At 43.6% G+C, this 24088-nt stretch overlaps 1 protein-coding gene across 5 annotated transcripts in view; it reads left to right on the top strand.

Moving 5' to 3' along the window:
- Positions 1–3543: 3543 nt before the first annotated feature.
- Positions 3544–24088, top strand: part of LOC105471523 (t-complex 11 like 1) — a 33442-nt gene continuing 12897 nt past the window's right edge. Inside the window, exons 1-7 of one of the 5 annotated variants that reach the window (XM_011724016.3) lie at positions 3544–3679; positions 6792–6978; positions 16992–17124; positions 19529–19649; positions 20326–20546; positions 21268–21404; positions 23826–24022. In XM_011724016.3, the coding sequence (XP_011722318.1) occupies positions 6816–6978; positions 16992–17124; positions 19529–19649; positions 20326–20546; positions 21268–21404; positions 23826–24022 (972 nt within the window). In that variant the 5' untranslated portion in view covers positions 3544–3679; positions 6792–6815. Of the gene's footprint in view, positions 3680–3834; positions 4291–6791; positions 6979–16991; positions 17125–19528; positions 19650–20325; positions 20547–21267; positions 21405–23825; positions 24023–24088 lie in introns of those variants that run through there. The other 4 variants (XM_011724018.3, XM_011724017.3, XM_011724015.3 and 1 more) reach the window with 4 other exon arrangements.

Here is a 24088-nt window from a genome sequence, read left to right as displayed (position 1 = left end):
GCAGTGGCTCAAGCCTGTAATCCCAGCACGTTGGGAGTCCAAGGCGGGCAGGCCACGAGGTCAGGAGATCGAGACCATCCTGGCTAACATGGTGAAACCCCGTCTCTACTAAAAAAAAAAAAAAAATACAAAAAATTAGCCGAGCATGGTGGCGGGCACCTGTAGTCCCAGCTACCTGGAAGCCTGAGGCAGGAGAGTGGTGTGAACCTGGGAGGCAGAGCTTGTAGTGAGCCGAGATCATGCCACTGCACTCCAGCCTGGGCGATAGAGCGAGACTCTGTTTCAAAAAACAAAAAATCTGTAAATTCTGTAATCCCAGCACTTTGGGAGGCTAAGGCGGGCAGATCACGAGGTCAGGAGATCGAGACCATCCTGGCTAACATGGTGAAACCTCGTCTTTACTAAAAAAAAAAAAACAAAAAACAAAAAAACACACACACAAAAAAATTAGCTGGGTATGGTGGCAGGCACCTGTAGTCCCAGCTACTTGGGAGGCTGAGGCAGGAGAATGGTGTGAACCTGGGAAGCGGAGCTTGCAGTGAGCTGAGATGCACCACTGCACTCCATCCTGGATGATAGAGTGAGACTCCATCTCAAAAAAAAAAAAAATCTTCGGCCACTCGCCGTGGCTCACGCCTGTAATCCTAGCACTTTGGGAGGCTGAGATGGACGGATCACGAGGTCAAGAGATCGAGACCATCCTCGCCAACATGGTGAAAGCCCGTCTCTCCTAAAAATACAAAAATTAGTCGGGCGTGGGGGCACGCACCTGTGGTCCCAGCTACTCGGGAGGCTGAGGCAGGAGAATCCCTTGAACCCAGGAGACAGAGGTTGCCGTGAGCCGAGATTGCACCACTGCACTCCAGCCTGGTGACAGAGCAAGACTCTGTCTCAAAAAAAAAAAAGTAAGTTCTCCTTTCTCCTTCCACCCTTCTCATATCTTTGTCTTTTTGTCTGTCTGTGTGTCTGTCTCTATTGTTAAATAAACTTGGTCAGTTGTTCTTGCGTTTTCCTCAGTCTGAATTTTTCTGATGACAAGTCTGGGCTGTCCTTTATCACGTTCCTTTGTATCCTATAGTTCTCGTAAACTGGGCATTAGAGCTAAAGTTTTTAATACCTTTTTAACTAAGTTAATGATTATGTGGCATGAGTGCACTGTGAAGATATACAGGTGACCTTTCAACACCAGAAATTTGAACTGTGCAGGTCCACTTACACTAGGAATTTTTTTTTTTTTTTTAGGCATAGTCTCGCTGTGTGGCCCAGGCTGGAGTGCAGTGGCGCGATCTCGGCTCACTGCAAGCTCCGCCTCCCAGGTTCACGCCATTCTCCTGCCTCAGCCTCCTGGGTAGCTGGGACCACGGGCACCCGCCACCACGCCCGGCTAATTTTTTGTATTTTTAGTAGAGATGGGATTTAAATTTAAATTGAGGAGCATCAATTAAGAAAGTACAGAGACCACCCTGTAGCATAAAGAGTGGAATGGACTACAGCAAGCAGAGATGTGACAAGAGGGATCCCGTGTGTCCAGGAGCAGTAGCTACTAGAGTGGCTGCCACCTTTCTCCCTCTAAGTCCTATGTCCTTGCAGTGAACTCCCTTTACCTTAAGGTAATTTGAATTTCCAGTGCTTGCAGCCAAAGATCAAAATGGAATGTGTCTATATATATTTTTTGAATATTGAAACAGTACATAACATTACAAGATTACAAGTGAAATATCCCAAATTAAATCAGTGATTTTGGTACTGTTGCAGTATCCTCTCCAGGTGAAACTTGAGTGTATTCATTCACTTGCTCCTAACCAAGTGAAAATTGGTCATATTAATTTTTTTTTTTTTTTTTTTTTTTGAGATGTAGTTTCACTCTGTTACCCAGGCTGGAGTGCAGGGGTGCAATCTCTGCTCACTGCAACCTCCACCTCCCAGGTTCAAGTGATTCTTCTGCCTCAGCCTCCCCAGGAGCTGGGATTACAGGTGCCTGCCACCATGCCCAGCTAATTTTTGTATTTTTAGTACAGACGGGGTTTCGCCATGTTGGCCAGGCTGGTCTTGAACCCCTGACCTCAGGTGATCCGCCCGCCTCGACCTCCCTAAGTGTCAGGATTACAGGCGTGAGCCATTAAGCCCGGCCATATTAATCTTTTAAGGAAGGTAAGGGAGGTGGTTCTAGCCTGCTTTCCCAGAGAAGCTTTTAAAACTTGTCTGGCATCACGCCCCAGAGTTTTGGATAATAGTTTTCCAACCCCTGCCCCTGAGATTGCAAGTTGTACTCACGGCTGAAAAACATTGGAGACTTTATGGTATGAGTCTAGACTCAGAAGAACTGTATGTTTTCTTTGCAGGTCTTAACAGTTCCATTTAGTTGAGTATCTTAAGGGTTTTTGGTGTTTTTTCCTCCAAAAAAGGGAATCTTCACCTGAGAACTGTTTTTGTCTTTTTCTTTTTTAAAGCAAAAAGACTTTAATATGCAAGTCAGTAAATGGTTTGAGGGTCTTGTATTGCACTCGGCCTTCAATACGTTAGCAATAACTACCCACATGTGATCTATTTAGCAGTGTTTGAAAACAGCAATTTCACTCCAACTGCTTTGTTGCTTTTTTTTTTTTTTTTTTTTTGAGACGGAGTCTCGGTCTGTCTCCAGGATGGAGTGCAGTGGCGCTATCTCAGCTCACTGTATCCTCCGCCTCCTGGATTCAAGCGATTCTCCTGCCTCAGCCTCCCGAATAGCTGGGACTACAAGCGCGCGCCACCACGCCCAGCTAATTTTCGTATTTTTGGTAGAGACAGGGTTTCACCATGTTGGCCAGGATGGTCTCGATTTCTCGACCTCATGATCCGCCCGCTTCGGCCTCTCAAAGTGCTGGGATTACAGGCGTGAGCCGCTGCGCCCGGCCCAACTTTTTTAAAAACAGCCAAAATGAGAGAAGGGGAATAAACTTCGTGTAGCTACAAAAAGGATGGCATAATTAAATTTCAAAGAACGGACGGGGAAGGTTTCCGATGCAGTTGCTTCGTATTTCTTCTTTTGACTGACCCGCGCCTTCTCCGCCTCCCTTTCTCCTCCCGTCACCCATCCCAGCGACTGGGATGTGGCCGCGCCCTCCGCCTTTCCGTATGGAAACATGGCGCCTCCCTGCGTGGGGCGGGCTATCCCCAGCTTCGAGCCACAGCCCGCTGAGACTCATCGGCGGGCACTCGGCCGCTCCTCTTACGTTTCCGTACGGAAAAATGGCGCCTCGCTGCGTTGAGCGGGGCACTCTTGGCTCGGAGCCACTGCCCACGGAGCCCCCTCAGCGGTCATCGGCCACGCTTTCCACCGCTCCCTGAAGAAACATGGCGCCGCCCAGCTGCGAGTCACCGCTTACTGAACCCCTTCGGCAAGCAGGGGAAAGAACCGCCTGCCTTTCCGTACGAAGACATGGCGCTGCCCTATATTGGCGCCTCCCGGCCAAGAGCAGTCTCCTCCTTCCTGATGCTGAGAAGCGGCCGCTCTGACCGCTGCCCACCCGAGTCGGGCTGGGAGGACCGCCCGCCGCGTGGCGAGGGATGCGGCCTCGGAGGAGCAGAGGCTGAACCCCCCCAGCCTGCCGCGCATCCCTCCGGCTTCCGCCGCGGCGCCAGCCCGCGCCTGATTCGCGCGGCGGGAGCGGCAGGAGGAAGAACGCCGACTCCGCGGCAGGTGAGGAGAGCGGGAGCTGGGGCGGAGGCTGGCGGGGCCCGCCTGGGAGGCGCGCGGTCCAAGTCGCAGGCATCTCTTCGTCTCTTCCCGTCGGATCCCGTCCCGGGATGTCGGGGGCAGGCGAGGAAGAGGCGGGGTCCGCGGGCGGGTGGGGCTCACCCCTCAAGGCCGCCCTCTCGGCGCGCCCGCGTCCTCCCTGCTCCCGGCCCTGCCACTCCCTCGCTGGCCAGAACAGCTGTTTACAACGGAATCCGGACGCCGGGCGCGAGTGGAGCTCAGTGCCAGAGGAGGTGATTCCCGGCGCCGGGGACAGAGCCCCTTTCTTTTGCTGAAAGACCCTTTCTGCTGGGGAGCCTCTTGTGTCCAGCCTAGGCCCGCGTGCAGCCCCGACGGATGACCGTCTTCTTGGCAAGTGCGAGGATCCTCCTCCCCTCGGCTCTCTTTTTAGACACAGTGGGGGTTGAATGGATGCGCGCGATATAAGCAAATTAAATGGTTCCTGGCCACATCCTAGAGCCCTTTAATTAGAGTTCCCATTTGTAGAAGGCCTGCTGTGTGCCAGCCTCTGCCGTGCACGATCCCTCGTTTCATCTCTCCCCCAAACCAAGCAGGTAGGTAGCTGTATTTTACAGAGGAGGAAACTGAAGTTACTCAGCTAGTAAAGAGCCAGAATTGGGGCCCAGGTGTGTGTGAAACCAACGCCCACCCCTCCCACATACAATGACATCACAGAGATGACGTAGGGATTCATCTCTATCAACAGATACTTGTGGGTGTCTATTTGGGGGATATACGGATGGAGCATAAGTGGGGAATATGACTTTTCCTGGCTCGTAAGAAGTTCGAAATCTAGGTGGAGAATTTTAAAATAAAAACTAGCACTTTTACCATCTGGCCACAACGCATCTTTCCATTATCACTAGCCACTTCCTTTTCTGATTTTCTTGTGCCTTGGCTTCTGTCCTCTGAGTGAAATGCCCTTCTTTTCACCTCCTCTCCCCCTCCAGACATGTTTTAACTAGGTGAAATCCTACTCCTTTTAAAGATCAGTGTAAATGTCATCTTTTCTGGGAAGGTTTTCTCAATCTCCTTCCAGGCGGAGTTAGTTTCTTCCTCTGCTATATTCCCTGGGCAATTTCATAATGCCACTAAGGCTTAAGTTTCATTATGGCTCCTTGTAAGCCTGTCTGCCTCCCCCTCTAGACTATGTATTTGCATCTTTCTATTTAAATAAGCACACTTTGAATTGAATTTAAGGCAGTGACAAATGCTAAATGTCGACTAGCCTGCCCTGCAGGAGTTGAGAAAGGTGCAATCACTGGTGAGGTCTGGGAAGTGTCCTGGGAAGAGATAGGACCTGAACTCAATCATAAAAGGATGGGGTTAGTTTACTAAGCTGATTAGAGACCTAGAAATCCTGCCTTTCCTCCTCACCGCACAGAATGAATTACTTCATCCCTCCTGGGCTCCTTCTCAGCGTGTGAAGAGGATAAAATTAGAAGCGTTTTGTTTGTCCTTTCTCATAGAATATGCTGGTAATGTTATCCTTTGGATCTTGGAGCATTTCCTGACCCTAATAGGATTTAGGATACAGAGGAGATGGGTGTCTCCAGTGGGGTGTTGGAAGCTAAAATGAGACTAGAAAGGGGAAATACATGAAAACAACCTTCATATTAATACAGGTCTGGGTCAGGCACAGTGGCTCACGCCTATAATCCCAGCATTTTGGGAGGCCGAGGCAGGCGGATCACTAGAGGTCAGGAGTTAGACACGAGCCTGGCCAACATAGTGAAACCCCATCTCTACTAAAAATACAAAAATTAGCAAGGCGTGTGGCGGGTCCCTGTAATCCCAGCTACTGGGGAGGCTGAGGCAGAAGAATCCCTTGAACCCAGGAGGCAGAGGTTGCAGTGAGCTGAGTCGAGATGGCGCCACTGCACTTCAATCTGGGCAACAGTGCAAGAGTCTGTCTCAAAAAAAAAAAAAAAAAGCAGGCCTGAATATTTCAATTCCAGTAACTTCATTCTGTTTAATGGAGTTCTCTGAAATGTCACATAATTCTATCAGGTGATTCTTCACCTCTCTAATATGCAGAACACAGTCTGCCAAACTCCCTAAATCAGTTGACATTTCTTTTGATCACTTGATTATGTTCCCTGTGTGTAAGAAAGTCTAATTAGTGCTTATGAAAATGTTTTGTGATCTTCAAGTGCTGATGTTACAAATGTTGATTATTTTCAGCAAATGCAGAAACATTGTGTCTTTATTCTCTCCCAGAAACACCCTAGGAAAAGGGAGAGGGGAGGAATTGACCAAAACTTTTACTGTAATTAAAACAGGCCTTTTTTTTTTTTTTTTTTTTTTTTTTTGAGACGGAGTCTTGCTCTGTCGCCCAGGCTGGAGTGCAAAACAAAACAAAACAAAAAATTAGCTGGGCGTGGTGACACACACCAGTAATCTCAGCTACTTGGGAGGCTGAGGCAGGAGAATTGTTTAAACCTAACAGGCGGAGGTTGCAGTGGGCCGAGAATGCTCAGTTGCACTCCAGCCTGGGCAACGAGAGCAAAACTCCATCTCAAATAAAATAAAATAAAATAAAATAAAATAAAATTCTAGTTTCTATCATCTCTAGGTATCTTATTCACGTGATAATATCAAGGAATCAACCCTTTAGCCCGGTATATTCACTTGTAAGCCCGATTAAAAGCATTATTTCCAAAGAGTTTACCAATCTGCTCTTAGGAATGAAAGTAAAGAATTTAAGATTGAATCACTGATTAAAATAGTAGCAGCAGGCAGTTTAAAGTGTGTCTTCTAATAGTTTAAGGCCCTGTATTCCTGTAACATGCTACTCAGGAGTAGGACAAAGATATTCCAACTAACTGCTACCTGAGATCCCGAAATCTGATAAATTACAAATGTCATTTTACAAGTATCTGTTTAGTCATTGAAGTGGAGTATTATAGCTGGATAAGATCTTAGCAAGCTCATTTATTCTACAAACAAGAAAACTGAAACTCAAAGAGATTAAATGATTTGCCCTGAGTCACATTGCTAGTTGGTGACAGAGCTAGAATACTTTTAGTTCTTTTTTTGTGTTTTTCTTTCCTAGGAAAGTGGATAAACTTAATTGAGAATGTCTGAAAACCTTGACAAGTCCAATGTAAATGAAGCAGGAAAATCAAAATCCAATGATTCTGAGCAAGGCCTCGAAGATGCTGTGGAAGGTGCTGATGAAGCCTTACAGAAAGCAATAAAGTCAGACTCCTCCAGCCCCCAAAGAGTGCAAAGACCTCACTGTAAGCAAATTTGACTTTGATTAGATGCAATGTTGTCATTGTTTTCAGGTGACAGTTTTATGAGGCCTCCTTGTGCATGTGGCCCTGAGCTAGGTTCGCATTTAGGAATGATAGCAGTTCCTCAGCTGGCAGCCTAGCTACTTGTGGATTTTCAATTGCATGGGAAATTAACATTTTAGAATAATGTCCAGTATGTGCCTGTCTTTCTCCAGCCTCAGTGACACTCCAGTCTCTGAAGTGCTCTAAGAAATAGGAGGGTGGAGTACAAATTGCCGCTTTTATTGAAAGGGTGTTTGAAAAGTCTGAGGCTAATTCCTGCCAGGACTGTGCTTGTGCAGGTTAAAAAAAAATGTGAGTAAGTTCACCACACCCTAATTCTCTGCCTGAAGGCTTAGTTCCCACAAGCTTGAGGGAATTCAGTTTGCTGAATGTGTGTGGTGAAGTCATTTCAGATCCCTGGCAAGGAGCAAGCCTCTTAAATGAAAGGGTGGCAGTATCTTCAGGCATTCCCAGTGGTTGCCTCAATTCATGTCTTTTATGAAGAGTACCTCAAGCATTTTGAAGTGAGTCCAAAAATGCAAGTTTTTAAGAGGGAACGTCATAGTCTAGCAATGTCGGTATTGATGTTATCCCTTTAAATTGTAGATGATCAGTAGTTGTACATATTTGGAAAAAGTACAGACATTTTTTGGTTTTGGGGTGTGTTTCTTCTAAAATGATCAAAGCCCTTCCCAGGCAATTTATTAGTCAACATGGTATTCTTCTAGCAAACATTAATGGACCCTATTTTATTCTGATTTATTATCACATAGATTTTAATAAATCAACTATTAGGTCAAATTGTGCCCACGGAAGCATGTTGTTACTAGCACAGTCTATCGTGCATTTGGTAGGCCTGTCTCCAATATGTGTAGTCAGAAAACTTCTGTTTTCCTGTCTTTAAAATGAGGAAAGTACAGTATTTCTTAGGGTAGCGGTAAAGATGAAATGAATTCCTGTAAGGCAGTTAGAACAGTGCTTTGCAGGTAATAAATGCTTAATAAATATTAGTTGTTGTTATATTATTGCTACTAACATGTCATCTATTGCATTTAAAGATGCCAGGATTAGCCAGGCATAGTGGCTCATACCTGTAATACCAGCACTTTGGGAGGCTGAGGCAGGAGGATCACTTGAGTCCAGGAGTTCAAGACCAGCCTGGGCAACATAATGAGACCTCATCTCTACAAAAAATAAAAATTAGCTAGGCATGGTGGCACATGCCTGTAGTCCCAGCTACCTGTGGAGCTGAGACAGGAGGATCCCTTGAACCTGGGAGGTGGAGGCTGCAGTGAGCTGAAATTGTGCCACTGCACTTCAGTCTGGGTGACAAAGTGAGACCTTGTCTTTAAAAAAAAAAAAAAAATTAGCTGAGCATGGTGGTACATGGCTGTAGTCGCAGCTGCTTGGGAAGCTGGGACAGGAGGATCACTTGAGCTGGGGAGGTCAAGGCTGCAGTGAGCCGTGATCATGTCACTGCACTCCAGCCTGGATGAGAGAGTAAGACAAACCTCTCTCAAAAAAATAAAAATAAAAAAAATAAAGAGACCAGGATTGATTGCTGTAATGTAGATGTATATGGCTAACGTGATAGCTTTACAATCTATAGTTTCTGCTAAAGAACTTTTGGTTTAGGTCTTCAGTCACTCTTTATTGGTCTGTTGGTTGTTGGGACGGCCAGACCTAACGTGGGGGTGACGAAGTCCAGTGGAGTCAAAGGAATGAGAAAAGACAAGTTTAAGAGTGCATAAAGTGGGTCTAGGGGGCTGATGCTAGTATGGAGGCTGCTAAGGCCCCAAGCTCTAGAAGCCCACGCTATTTATTGGTAATCAAACAAAGAAGCGGGTGGTGAGGATGTGGGGGTTGAAAGAAAGCAGTGTATCAAGCACACGATCTACAGCTGTGACAGTTTGGCATTTTCTTTGAAGCGTGTGGAACATGTTCCGCTACTTGAGATAATGGGAAACATGTTCTTCTAGTTTAAGATACAATCGATATATGAGCCTAGGAGTGCTAGAAGCAAGGAGCCAGCAAGTCTAGACACATTTCAGAGGCCACGAGGGGTTTTGTGCCCTGAGCCCTGGATTCCATTCAAGCCACGAGGGTTTTTATGCCCTGGGCTTAGATTATGGTGCAGCAGGGCAGCCTTCCACCCTTTAGCACAGAGCTTGGTGTTCCCAAGGCCACGAGGGGTTTTAGACCCTGGACCCCGGACATGTTCCAAGACTCTTTTACATTAGGTCAGACATGCAAGCCCTGCCTCAGTTTCTCCCAACAGTTGGTTGGTTGCTTTTAATTTTTTAAAATAATTTTAACTTTTATAGGTTCAGCCATTCTTTGGTTGATGGCTTCACCTTTGGCATCCTGTCAGTCTGATGGCATGATTCCAAATTAATGTCAAACCAGTACTAAGCTACATTATCTGAAATTGTGTGTAGTTATGCCCTTAAGGCAAAACTACTCATCCTGGGACCTATGATCAGGATGAGTCCCAGGGACTATTAGGGGATCTAGTAATAGCCAAAAAAGTACATCAACATTTGTTTTGATATGCGTGTTTTTAGAAATAAGGTCATGGAAGCTTTCATTAAGTTCTCTTAGTGGTCTGTACCAAAATAAGGTTTAAAATCAATGCCCTAAGATATTCCTTTTGTCTGACTTCCTATTTCTCCTGTAGTATTAGGTAGGTACAGGGCTATAAACCCAAAAGATAAAGCTAAGACCCCATTATTTGGGGATCAGGTAAGGAAGCATTTTTGAACACATAGAGCATAAATAAGGATTTACAAACTATGGAATTAATAGTTTGCAGACATTTCCCCCAAACTCTGTAAATGTGTAGCTACTGAGTTTAACTCTAAAATCACATTTGGAATTCTACAAATTAAAATGTAAGTAGCAAAAATAGAACATTTATTGTTTTAAATTATAACACAGAATAATACTTTAAGAGTGGAATTGCTAGGCCAGGCGCGGTGGCTCACGTCTATAAGCACTTTGGGAGGCTGAGACGGGTGAATCACCTGAGGTCAGGAGTTCAAGACCAGCCTGGCCAACATGGCGAAACCCTGTTTCTACTAAAAATACAAAAATTAGCCGGGAGTGGTGGTGCGTGCCTGTAATCCCAGCTACTTGGTAGGCTGAGGCAGGAGAATTGCTTGAACCTGGGAAGCAGAGGTTGCTGTGAACTGAGATTGTGCCATTGCATTCCAGCCTGGGTGACAAGAGGGAAACTATCTCAAGAAAAAGAAAAAAAAAAGAGTGGAATTGCTGATGTAACTGATGCAGAACATTGAAAAAGGAAAAATGGCTGGCTTGTAAAAAATTGATTGGTACTGATTTGAGGTGGTGATTTGATTGTAAAAGATTATCTGTTCTTTAAACAGAGATCCTTTAAACAGAGTAAGGATCAGTCAACTGTAACTTAACAATGTTTTCTCTAAGATCTTCTACTATTTATACTTTAATGCTCTTCTCACAAAATACCCTCTGTTCTAACATTTAACCACCTAGTTGACCAGTAAAAGATGCTATATTCAGATGACAAACATCAATTGTTATTCCAGTTAATATCTCCCACTTAGGACCTTCGTTTATGAAATCGGGTCCTTGTGAATTTAATTAGTAGATCCCAGTCATCTTTAGATGAATAGGTGACATGAGAACTTACATTTCTAAAGCTCGTGACTAGCCTTTGAATTATGGTGTTTCCATATTCAATCAGTCAAATATTTGTTGAGTGCATACTGTATGTCAGGGATCCAGCAGTGAACCAGGCACAGATTCTCTGTCCTCATGGAGCTTGCAGGCTAGTGAGGAAGACAAATTAACAAGCAGTTTCCATCAACATAATAAGTACTATGGGTAACCTTTACCCTGGCTTTACTGTACTCATTCTATAGTAGCTGTTTGAGTGACAGTTGCCGTCTTGCCCTCCATAAATGTCCATCCACTTATGTGACTAACAGCATCTTTTCAGAGTGTAGAGACATCTCAGGATACCTTTGTAAAGAAAGAGAGTTACAACCATTCTAAATTAGAACTTCATTTTATTTTGGAATCTGTCTGCCAGCCTCTCAAAAGTCATGTTTAAACTAACATGGTTTTCAGTTTCTCTAACAGGGCATCAGTGGGCAAATGCTGTAACAAAATAACAGAATTTAGCAACAACTTTAGCTTTGTGTCATATAAAATAAACTCCCGGGTAAGTTACATGTAACTTTACTTTTTTTTTTTTTTTTTTTTTTTTAAGACCAGATTGCTTTATGTTGCCCAGGCTGGCCTTGAACTCCTGGGCTCAAGTGATTCACCCACCTCAGCCTCCCTAGTAGCTGAGACTACAAGTGTGCACCACCATGTCTGAGTTGACCTTACCATTTTTTCATGGCTCTTATTACAACTCAGGTTCTCTTCACAAATTGAGGTGAAGACGTGTTATCCACCAAATTGCATCTTTATGCAATTTTATGCAATCTTTACCAAGTTTTCATTTATGAAATTGGTAAATTTGAGAACTCTCACAAAACAAAATCCCCACAACCCTATAATTTGTATGCAATGAATAATTCCTCTATATGTACGTGGGTAATATGTCCTGATCATATCTTAGAACTGTAGCTTTTATCTTTCATGGTCAGATACCTGTCATTGATAAGTTTGATTTTAAGTAGTCTCAAACATGGACAGTTCCTGAAAATTTTCTTCTTCCTGAATGGTGAGGTTCTCAGTACTTGGTGCAAGCTGTTTTGTTCCAAGTATGCCCAAAACACTGAGAATGCGCTTGTTTAAAATTTGGAGGATTCTTATATTTCATAGCACACCCTTAAGTCTCTTCTTTTTGCATATGGAGAAACACAGACCCTGCAAGATTTAAGTGACTTGTTCAAGGTCATACTCAACAGAGTCTAGAGGAAGAGAAATTTCTTACTGATTTGCCCCAACCACTGTGTTTCATGACTAGGCAGCAAAGTAATGGTGCCTATTATTACCCAGATGACTAAAATTATTGGGAAATAACAAATCCGGCCAGGCACGGTGGCTCATGCCTGTAACCACAGCACTTTGGGAGGCCAAGGCAGGTGGATCACAAGGTCAAGAGATTGAGACCATACTGGCCAACGTGGTGAAACCCCGTCTCTACTAAAAATACAAAAATTAGCTGGGTGTGGTGGCATGCACCTGTAGTCCCAGCTACTTGGGAGGCTGAGGCAGGAGAGTCACTTGAACCCGGAAGGCGGAGGTTGCAGTGAGCCGAGATCGTGCCACTGCACTCCAGCCTGGGTGACAGAGCAAGACTCCGTCTCAAAAAAAAATTCACCGAGAGGACTTGATGTGTTTCTGTTATTTTCGTAAATTTCAGATGATAAGACATTTATTATTTTTTGCAAAAGCAAAGTTAAAAACTTGGAAGTCCTAATATTAATCTGAGTTTCTTCTTAAGGGGTAAGAACTTGGTGGAGTTTAATAACACCTGATGCTTGATAATAACACCTGATGCTTGATATTGACGTACCCACAGTGGAAGTTTCATTTTCTGATAACTGGTAACAGAAATAATTTAAAAATAAGCATATATTTATACGTATGTATACATACAGCAAATCCCTACTGAGCCAGGCGTGCTCCTATAGTCCCAGCTACTCGGGAGGTTGAGGCCACAGTGAGCTATGATCACTCTCGAGTTTGGGCAACAGAATAAGACCCTGTTTCAAAAAACAAACAACAACAAAAAAAACCTTTTTATTTTCTTAATAGAGTCTGTCATGGAGTGTACACTTTAAATTTTGATAAAATCCAAATTATCCATTTTTTATTTTGTAGGTTGAGCTTTTTGTATCCTATCTAAGAAATCTTTACCTAATCCAAGATCACAAAGATTTTTGTCTGTGATTCTTTTGTTTTTCTTTTTGAGACAAGGTCTCTATCTGTCACCTAAGCTGGAGTGCTGTGGCGGGATCATGGCTCACTGCAACTTCCGCCTCCTGGGCTTAAGCCGTCTTCCCGCCTCAGCCTCCTGAGTAGCTGAGACTACAGGCGCATGCCACCACACCTGGCTAATTTTTGTATTTTTTGTAGAGATGGGGTTTCGCCATGTTGCCCAGGCTGTTCTCAAACTCCTGGCCTCAAGCAATTTTTGCGCCTTGGCCTCCCAAAGGGCTGGGATTACAGGCATGAGTCACCTTGCCTGGCTCTGCAATCCATTTTGAGTTCCTTTTTGTTTACCATGTGAGAGAAGGATCTAGAGTAATTAATTTTTTTTTTCTTTTTGAGATGGAGTCTTGCTTGGATATTTATTATATTTAGCAATATCCACAAAGCCAGATGGAGTGCAGTGGTGTGATCTCAGCTCGCTGCAAGCTTGGCCTCCTGGGTTCACACCATTCTCCTGCCTCAGCCTCCCAAGTAGCTGGGACTACAGGCGCCCGCCACCATGCCTGGCTAATTTTTTGTATTTGTAGTAGAGACAGGGTTTCATCATGTTAGCCAGGATGGTCTCGATCTCCTGACCTCGTGATCTGCCTGCCTCGGCCTCTCAAAGTGCTGGGATTACAGGCGTGATAGAGTAATTCTTTTACATATAGATGCTTAATTGTTGTAGCACCATTTGATTGAGACAGAGTATTGCTCTATCACCCAGGCACAATCTTGGCTCACTGCAACCTCTGTCTCCTGGGCTTAAATGATTTTTAGTAGAGACAGGGTTTTACCATGTTGTCCAGGCTGGTCTCGAACTCCTGGCCTCAAGCAATCAACCTGCTTCAGCCTCCCAAAGTACATGAGCCACCATGCCCAGCCTATCTTTGTCTGTTGACCACATATATACATATGTGTGTGTGTATATCAGTCTATTTCTGGATATTCTGCCCTGAATTTCTATATATCCTTATGCTAAAAATACACTGTCTTGATTATTATAGTTTTATAATAAGTCTTGAAATCAGTGTCAGTCCTCTAACTTTATTTTTCTTGTTCAAAATAGTTTTGGCTTTTCGAGGTCTTTTGTGTTTCCATATAAATTTTAGAATTAGTTTGTCAGTTTCAACAAAAAAGCCTTCTGATTGGGATTGCATTTAACCAATAGATTGATTTGGGGAAAATTGACATCTTAATAATATACACATAGAGGGGAACAACAGACGCTTGTGTCTACTGGAGAGTGGGAAAAGGGAGAGGATCAAGAAAAATAATGAGGACTAGACTTAATAACTGGGTGACAAAATAATCTCCATAACAAACCCCCGTGACACGAGATTACCTGTGTAACAAATTTGCACATGTACCCCTGAACTTAAAAGTTAAAAAAAATTTTTTTTAATTGAAAAGATATATTGGGCTTTGATTTTGAATATTTATTATGTTTTAGCAATATCCACAAAACCAGATTTATTTATTCTGTAAATGCTGAGAATGTTGTGAGGAAGAATTTTGAGTTTTCCCAACTTCCCCTTGTGACCAAATAAAGATTTTTACCAGACAGGGTATGACCAGCTCTTTCATTTTGTTCCTTTTTTTTTTTTTTTTCCTTTCTTTGATGAGCAAAATAAAAAAGAAGGAAAATAACTTTTCACCAGCCTAAGAAGATCTTTTATAACAAACCTGGGCAAACCAGTGACGTTACTTATCTAATTTTAAGGCCAGATGTTATCACTATCACATAAAATTAATATATTCATCTTCTAGGCAAGTACTTCTCAAAACTGTGGTGTCTCAAAACTGTGGTGTTTGGAGCCATCAGCATCAACTGGAGACTTGTTAGAAACACAGATTCTAGGTCGGGTGCTGTGGCTTATACCTGTAATGCCAGCACTTTGGGAGGCCAAGGCAGGTGGATCACTTACTTAAGCTCAGGAGTTTGAGACCAGCCTGGGCAACATGGTGAAACTGTCTCTAAAAAAATACAAAAAATAACCAGATGTGCCTATAGTCCCAGCTACTCGGGAGGCTGAGGTGGGAAGATGGCTTGAGCATGAGAGGTTGAGGCTAGGGTGAGCCATGATTGTGTGACTGCATTCCTGCTGGTGAGAGAGTAAGATCCTGTATCTCAAAAAAAATAGAAAAATAAAAAAATGCAGATTCTTTGGCCCTGCTCCAGACCTGCTAAATCAGAAACCCTGAGAAATGGGCCCAGCATTCTGTTTTCACAAGTCCTCCCTCTGACTCCAGTATAGGCTAAAGGTTGAGAATTGCTATCAGAGACTTTTTTTTTTTTTTAATTTTTTTTTGAAACAGAGTCTTGCTCTGTCACCTAGGCTGAAGTGCAATGGTGTGATCTCCACCCATTGCAACCTCTACCTCCCAGGTTCAAGCGATCCTTTCGCCTCAGCCTCCCAAAGAGCTGGGATTACAGGTGTGCACCACCATGCCCCGCTAATTTTTGTATTTTTAGTAGAGACGATGTTTTCCCATGTTGGCCAGTTGGGTCTCGACCTCCAGACCTCAGGTGGTCCACCTGCCTCGACCTCCCAAAGTGCCGGGATTACAGGCATGAGCCTGGCCTTATCACAGGCTTTTAAGAGTAAGAATTCCCCTTTGTTCCTTGGTTTAGAACCTTCTTTTTGAACGATCAGTCTTAAGCTTTATCAAAAGAGAGAAGATGGACACAAATTTTGAGGCCGTTGCAGCAGTCGATACAGAGGTAGAATCTACAGGACGTGGATAAAAGAGCAGGGGAAAGAGAGAAATCAGAGATGGCTCTTTTTCAAAGTTTTTGGTTAACTGGATCAGCATTCTAGAAAATTCTTGTGTCACACATCTTTTGATCTGTCCATTGACCACTGCAGAGCTGTCATATTCTGTCACAGTATCCTGTACAAGATAGTGGTTTTAGCATTGTTTAAACAGCACCGTCGGCACCCTAAAGGACTTGATGCTATTTTAATTTTTTACAACTTTTTATTTTTATTTTTTTTGAGACAGAGTCTTGCTCTGTTGCCCAGGCTTGAGTGCAGTGACATGATCATAGCTCACTGCAGGTTCAAGTGGTCCTCCAGCCTCAACTTCCGAGTAGCTGGGACTACAGGCATGCACCACCATGCCCGGTTAGTTTTACATTTTTTTTTGTAGAGACAAGGTCTCACTATGGTGCCCAGGCTGGTCTCCAACTCCTGGCCTCAAATGATCCTCTTGCCTCGGCCTCCCAAAGAGCTAGCATTACAGGTGTGAACCACTGTGATTGATGCCTTGATGCTATGTTAATTTGGGGAGATTCATTTGTGGCAGTGTTAGTGGTAGTGCAAAAGTAAACTGCTAATGGGAGCAAAAGAGAAGATCTTAAAACCGGGGGCCTTTTTTTTTTTTTAAGGGTAGACAGGAGGCAGAAAGATTAGAAAATAAACCCTCAGCTTATGGGACAGATGATCATCTGTAACTTAAGTTTTCCTAAGTTTCAGTTTACTGTAATTATTTTCATTTGACCAGTCTTAGTGAAAACCAGATGTTTTGAGTATTAATAGATGATCTCTGCTTTTAGGATTCAAGGGTTAAAAAATGAATATGAAGTAACATTCTGTTGCTGTTTGAAAATGCCAGAACAAACATTTTTTTTTTTTTTTTTTTTTTTTTTTTGAGACGGAGTCTCGCTCTGTCATCCGGGCTTGGAGTGCAGTGGCTGGATCTCAGCTCACTGCAAGCTCCGCCTCCCGGGTTTACGCCATTCTCCTGCCTCAGCCTCCCGAGTAGCTGGGATTACAGGCACCCGCCAACTCACCCGGCTAGTTTTTTGTATTTTTTAGTAGAGACGGGGTTTCACCGTGTTAGCCAGGATGGTCTCGATCTCCTGACCTCGTGATCCGCTCGTCTTGGCCTCCCAAAGTGCTGGGATTACAGGCTTGAGCCACCGTGCCTGGCCTCAGAACAAACATTTTAATAGAGGCACTAACTGAAATTATTGTCCAGTATCAGAACCACTGTCTTCTTATTTTAATAGAAATTCGAATCTAGAGAAGCAAATCTCTTACAGTGAGTTTCTGTTACAGCTAGTCCTCCTCGCTTTGTGACAGTAGAAGAACTTCTAGAGACAGCGAGAGGCGTCACCAACATGGCTCTAGCCCATGAAATTGTAGTAAATGGAGACTTTCAGATTAAACCAGTTGAATTACCGGAAAACAGGTAAGGTGGTTGCTAAATTATCTTGCTTAGTAGAGCACTGCCATTTCCCAGTTTTGGAAATGTTTCCTTCAGTTGATACCAATATATTCGGACATATTTTTCCTTTTGTACATTATTGCTAAAAAATATTCCTAAACAAGGAACACCAATTCTTCAAAAATCAAATAAAAGGTCTAAAAATCTTTTGTGAAAGTCTCCCTACTCAGTAGGATCTAGCTGCCTCATCTTGTGTTTTCATTGCCTTGTTTCATTCACTCTTCTTTGAAACTATCACACTGCACTATAGTCATTGGTTTTGTTGCACAGGCGAAGACTGTGGGTTATTCTCAGTGTCCCTAGTGCCTGGCACTTAACTATTTTTTTATTGAATCAAAAACTCTATTGATTGTAAGGTGCCCCTTTTAAAAATGTGCTGTCATAAGAAAAACACTGCCCATTATAATTATAAAAATGCCATTGATTTTAAGAAAGATCCAAGTTTCTGAGAGATTAAAATATTGGGGGGTGGGGGAGTTTGTTTTAGAATCAAGGAAATATGTGTGCAAGTGCCCTTCTGTCAGCAACTCACTGAAGTCAGGATTCTGGATGGTGCCTGAGAGTCTCTTGGCCTGTCCTCCTGGTTGCAGGATGAATGCTGCAGCTCCAAACATCCCATCATACATCAGCCTTCTGGGCAAGAGGGAAAAGGTTGGGAGGACTAGGGCTCTCCTTTTGTTAGAGAGGAACATCTTCCCCTGGAGTCGTGAAAGAGACATCTGCTGACACTTTGTTAATCAGAATTTAGTAACATGCTACCCTTGCTATAAGTGAACCTGGAACACTTAAGTCGGGTAAAAGGGAATGAACTGTGATGGGCTTGTTAGATCAGTCATGATTTATTGTCATAGGCAGAGTATATTGTTGCCCTGAAAAACAGTGGGATTCTGTTCACAAAAGAAGGAGGAATGGCTGCTGTGCTGGCAAGTGTCTTCCGTAGGAAGCTTCTAAATTTGACTTCACAGATATTTCTTATATCTGCAGAGATAGTACTTTTTTGCATTTAATAATGAAGAATTGCTTGTTTTGTGCTCATGACAGAAAGACATTTTGTTGTTGTTGTTGTTGTTGTTGTTGTTGTTGTTTGAGATGGAGTCTCGCTCTGTTGCCCAGGCTGGAGTGCAGTGGCATGATCTTGGCTCACTGCAACCTCCGCCTCGCAGGTTCAAGCGATTCTCCTACCTTAGCCTCCTGAGTAGCTGGCATTACAGGCATGTACCACCATGCCCAGCTAATTTTTGTATTTTTAGTAGAGACGGGGTTTCACCGTGTTAATCAGGCTGGTCTCAAACTCCTGACCTCGTGATCCACCCGCCTCAGCCTCCCAAAGTGCTGGGACTACAGGCATGAGCCACTGCACTGGCCGTTGTTGTTGTTTTTTGAGACGGAGTCTTGCTCTGTTGCCCAGGCTGGAGTGCAGTGGTACATTCTCAGCTTACTGCATACTCCACCTCCCAGGTTCAAGCAGTTCTCCTGCCTCAGCCCCCTGAGTAGTTGGGACTATAAAGCACACGCCACCACGCCCGGCTAATTTTTGTATTTTTAGTAGAGGTAGTATTTCACCGTGTTGGCCAGGCTGGTCTTGAACTCCTGACCTCAGGTGATCCTTCCGCCTTGGCCTCCCAAAATGCTGGGATTACAGGAGTGGACCACCATGCCTGGCCAATACTGGTTTTAATGAAACGTTGTGATGTATATATAAGTTGTTATAGTTTGGTACCTAGTTAAGCAATTGTCCCATGTATCACATGGAAATATGATATTTTTAGGAAATAAAGTCCTTCAACCTACTACATACTGAATTGTTATCTTATTATTATTATTTTATTTTTTTGAGACAGAGTCTCGCTCTGTTGTCCAGGCTGGAGTGTAGTGGCACTATCTCGGCTCACTGCAGCCTCTGGCCAGGCTGATCTCGAACTCCTCACCTCAGGTGATCTGCCTGCCTCGGCCTCCCAAAGTGCTGGGATTACAGGCGTAAGTCACAACGCCCAGCCTAAATTGTTATCTTAGACTACCTAATTATAAACATCTTAAGAAACTTGCTAGTAACAGGGAACTAAAATTAACAGCTTTGGACTTTTCAATATTCTTATTATATGGCACTGTCATATGCTGTTACTTGGATTAATGTTGGCTGTCCAGTTAGTTGAGAGCGCTTCTTTCCAATTAGATGCTTATTGCCAAAAATCACTAACTTTTAAAATAAAGTATGCCATCAGTTGAAGTATGCCTGGGAAATCTTTCCTTGATCCAAATCACTGGGATTGATCTTACCCTAAACCCATATTATTTGTGCTTTTGAAAGTGATTTGAAACTCAAATATTTTGGTTTTTGCCCTTTTGTTTGTTTTTTTCACTGCCCCAGCTTGAAGAAGAGAGTAAAGGAGATTGTACATAAAGCGTTTTGGGATTGCTTGAGTGCACAGCTAAGTGAAGACCCCCCAGCGTATGACCATGCTATCAAACTTGTAGGAGAAATCAAAGAGGTGAGGCAAAGAGTGAATTGTGATGCTTTTCTGGTGTGTTAGGAGTGTGTATTCAACTTCTTGTGTCACCACCAGAAGTCTTTAAAGAAATTGAAGGATCAAGAAGTTAAATTACTTGCCAAAAGGTGGATCAAGAGTGTTTTTGGCTTAATGCCCTTTTTTCAAAAAAGTTTTAAGCAAACCATGATAACCTGAAGGCATTAAAGACAACAAAGTTATTTCGCAAAATCTAGATTATTTATAAGTTTTAATAGATGTGGACACATTCCATTTATAATGGCCAAAAAGTGACTCAGCCTTTGGGATCAAGAAAGCTTTAGGTGGAGAGACTTTTTGCAGTGCCTTTAGCAATAGCATCAAAGAAGAAATGTATGCATGGAAATTGTCATCTGTGGTTGGCTCACAGGCTCACATTAATAAACATGCTTTTCTTTTTTCACCATTAACAGTTTTTTTCCTATCCATTTAATTGCTACGTAGAGCTTAAATGAAAGCTTGAGTAGCTATTGTAAATGATTTGTAAGCATGTTTTTCTGTAGGTTTGTTGAATAAGAGGTAAAAGATGTGCAATATTACATAGCAATTGGTAAGCCCTTATTTGGATAGTTATAAATTGCATATAATTAGAAATGATGTCTAAGGAATTTTGATTAAACGTAGCTGTGTTCTCTTGTAGACTCTCTTATCTTTCTTGCTGCCTGGTCATACTAGACTGAGAAACCAGATAACAGAAGTCTTGGATCTGGATCTGATAAAGCAGGAAGCAGAGAATGGGGCCCTAGACATTTCCAAACTGGCAGAATTCATTATTGGCATGATGGGGACACTGTGTGCACCTGCTCGAGATGAGGAAGTTAAGAAACTAAAGGACATTAAGGAAATAGTGCCCCTTTTCAGGTATGGAAATATGTTAATCATACTCCGGCAACTACAATTCAGAGGCATTTTCTTTTTTTTTTTTTTTTTTTTTTTTTTTGAGATGGAGTCTCACTCTGTTGCCTAGGCTGGAGTACAATGGCGTGACCTTGGCTCACTGCAACCTCCACCTTCCGGGTTCAAGCAGTTCTCATGCCTCAGCCTCCTGAGTAGCTGGGATTACAGGCACGCACCACCATGCCCGGCTAATTTTTGGTAGAGATGGTGTTTCACGATGTTGGCCAGGCTGGTCTCGAACTCCTGACCTCAGGTGATTGGCTGCCTTGGCCTCCCAAAGTGCTGGGATTACAGGCATGAGCCACTGTGTCCAGACCAGAGCTATTTTCAACTTAAACTTCCTGAAGTCTTGGTACTCATGGATTAAGAAAAAAAAACAAAAAAGTTTTTCTTTTGAAAAAGAAAACAACATTTTCTTTTGAAAAATTCCAAACCTACAGAAAAGTTACAAAAACAGTACAATCAACACTCACAGACCCTTCATGTGGATCCATCAGTTTTTATCGTGTTGTCACATTTGCTGTGCTGCCCAGGCTGGTCTGGAACTCCTGGGCTCAAGCAGTCCTCCCGCCTTGGACTCCCAAAGTGTTGGGATTACAGGCGTGAGCCATGCGTCTGGTCCTCTTTTCCTTTAATACTATGTTTACTTTATAAGTGTTTGGTTCTAAATCCTTTTTTCTTTCAGAGAAATTTTTTCTGTGTTGGACCTAATGAAAGTGGACATGGCCAACTTTGCTATCAGTAGCATCAGGCCTCATCTCATGCAGCAGTCAGTTGAATACGAAAGGAAGAAGTTTCAAGAGATTTTGGAGAGGCAACCAAGTATGTTTAATATTTTGTGGTACTTTTTTTGTTGTCTGTGGTTTTTCATTTTAGCTGCCATAGCTTGTTGCATAATATTATGTTCAGAACAAAACTAAAATTTAGTATGAGAATAGTCTAATTCGAAGAAGGAAAAGCACAAAATGTTAGGACTACATCTAGAGTTGTTAAGCATTGAAAAGAAAACGTGACAAGCAAAAGGAATGTGAGTAGGCTATGAGAATAGAAATTAAAAACAATGAAGTCCTAAATTATAAATTTTTTTAATGAAAGCACCAGTTTGAAATAAAATACATTCTTGGTCTTGATTTTTGAAAACATGACAGACGTCCTGTGAATGTTAATTTACTTTTCTTCTCCCTGTGTGGCATAGCAGGAAATTTAACTTTGCTTTTGTTCTGGATGCATAAATCTTCTTGTTTCATACCCAGGAAGAGTCTCATTTTTATGAACCTCTCCGATGACTGCAGAAAACAGACGACTATCAGAATGTAAAACTGTATTGTATTTCTAGGGTGCTTTTTATGGTCTCTGCATTGCTAGCTGACATTCTGGGTAAATTTCAGTCTTCAGATTCAATGTATGATGAATTCCGTTTGGCCTCTAATTTTGCTGACGACGAGATGAAAACAGCAGTCTCTGGGTTGGTTTGGTTGCCGGACCAGATTAGTTAAGTGAATGCCCCACGCAGTTGATTCATCCAGCCCCAGGCAGAGAAGTCTGAGGTGGTGCTGGGGCCAGGGGAAGTTGGGAAAGGGCAGGGTAGGGGCAGAAGTAGAAGAAGTTTGGTAATGTTTACTGAGTGCCAGGCTTGTGCCAAGGGCTGGATGTGCATGATCATATGTAATCCTCACACAGTAAGCTGATGAGCCAGGCACCTTTTTTTTAAATCCCATTTTACAGATATTGGAAACAGGTTTTGAGAGATTTTTGACCAGCATGGATTGACCACAAGCTCACACTCTCACCAGTGTTGTGAGAGTACTGGGAAGATATATATGTATATATTTTTTGAGATGGAGTCTCCTCGCTCTGTCACCCGGGCTGGAGTGCAGTGGCATGATCTCTGCTCACCACAACCTCCGCTGGGCAGAGTTTTGTAGACTGAAGAGCCTTAATATTAAGGCCTGGCCTTGGAAGCTGGGGTGCAGTGGAGGACTCACTGGTAGGGTGGAAGCAGCTACAGTGCCTGCGTCTAGCACTTAACTCACAACTTTCATGAAAGCCCGGGTTTCCCAAAGCTTGCGGGTTATAGAGAATGCTGTCTGCAGAAAAGAGGGTGAAGCCAGATGGCCCAGCAGTCAGGACCAAGAGCTCAGGGCAAACTGGAGCTACATCCCCCTGCCCCAGTGAAGAGCAGACCACCGCTGTGACCTTGGCCATCCACTTGGTTTTAAGGAAGCAGGAAGCCTCCACTGACAGAGCTGCCGCACCTCCTGGGACCTGACAGGCGCAGTTTTTATCAGATGATGTGCAAGATCCGCCAGCTCTCTGTCCCTCAGAGTGCCCGCTGCATTACTTAGCTTAGAAAAGCAGGGGTGCGCGAGGGCTGCTGAAAGCCAGAAGGGGCTTCCTTGACAGAGACAGAGTTCACTTCCCCCAGGTGGAAAGGAAGCCAGACTGATACAAGGTTAAGATCTACACAAGGAAAAGCCTCATCATCAGTGTAGAGGATACTTTACACAGGGAAACTCTAGCCGGTGTCTCATCCCATCCGTCTCTAGAGCTGGAGTCGCCAGGGCTTTGGGGCCCATCTTATGCAGTGGTCAGGATGGGAGAGAAAGGAAGGAAGGTTTGTTAAATACCGGGTGAGTGGCAAGGCCTGGCTAGGTGTCATATATTCGTTATTATTATTATTACTTTAGACAGGGTCTAGCTCTGTCACCCAGGCTGGAGTATAGTGGTGTAATGTCACCACTCACTGCAACTTCAACCTCTGGGGTTCAAGTGATTCTCCTGCCTCAGCCTCCCAACTAGCTGGGGCTACAGGCACGTGCCACCACACCCGGCTAACTTTTGTATCTTTTGTAGAGACAGGGCCTTGCCACATTGCCTAGGCTGGTCTTGAACTCCTGGGCTCAAGCAGTCTAACCACTTCAGCCCCCCAAAGTGCTGGGATTACAGGCATGAGCCACCATGCATGGCTTATTCATTATCTTGTTTAATCCTCACAACAGCCTGTGAGGTGGGTGTTGTGAATTTCCCTACATCAGGCATCTGAAACTCAAGACACATTATGACTTGGCTGAGATCCCTCAGTTAGTCATTGGCACTACTATGATTTGATCCAAGTTTTATTTGATTCTGAAGTTCATACTTTCTACTTTATCACTCCGCCAGGACATCGATTGTCCCTTAAGTAATTCCGAGAAGCATCCCTTCTCGGTGTCAAGATAATGTATGCAGCTTTGTTTTTCACAGATTCCCTGGACTTTGTCACCCAGTGGCTGGAAGAAGCCTCAGAGGACCTTATGACTCAGAAGTATAAACACGCCCTGCCAGTTGGGGGAGCAGCTGCTGGCTCTGGGGACATGCCCAGGCTGAGCCCTGTTGCTGTCCAGAATTACGCTTATCTGAAGCTTCTGAAGTGGGACCACCTCCAGAGGCCGTTCCCCGAAGTAAGTCTCCTGAGCCATCTCACTACTCATATTTGTTTTTGTGCTGCTGAACTTTTTAAAAAGAAT

Source organism: Macaca nemestrina, chromosome 12 (genome assembly GCF_043159975.1).
Source record: "Macaca nemestrina isolate mMacNem1 chromosome 12, mMacNem.hap1, whole genome shotgun sequence".
Classification (NCBI taxonomy): Eukaryota; Metazoa; Chordata; class Mammalia; order Primates; family Cercopithecidae; genus Macaca; species Macaca nemestrina.
This window is presented reverse-complemented; position numbering and strand designations above follow the sequence as displayed.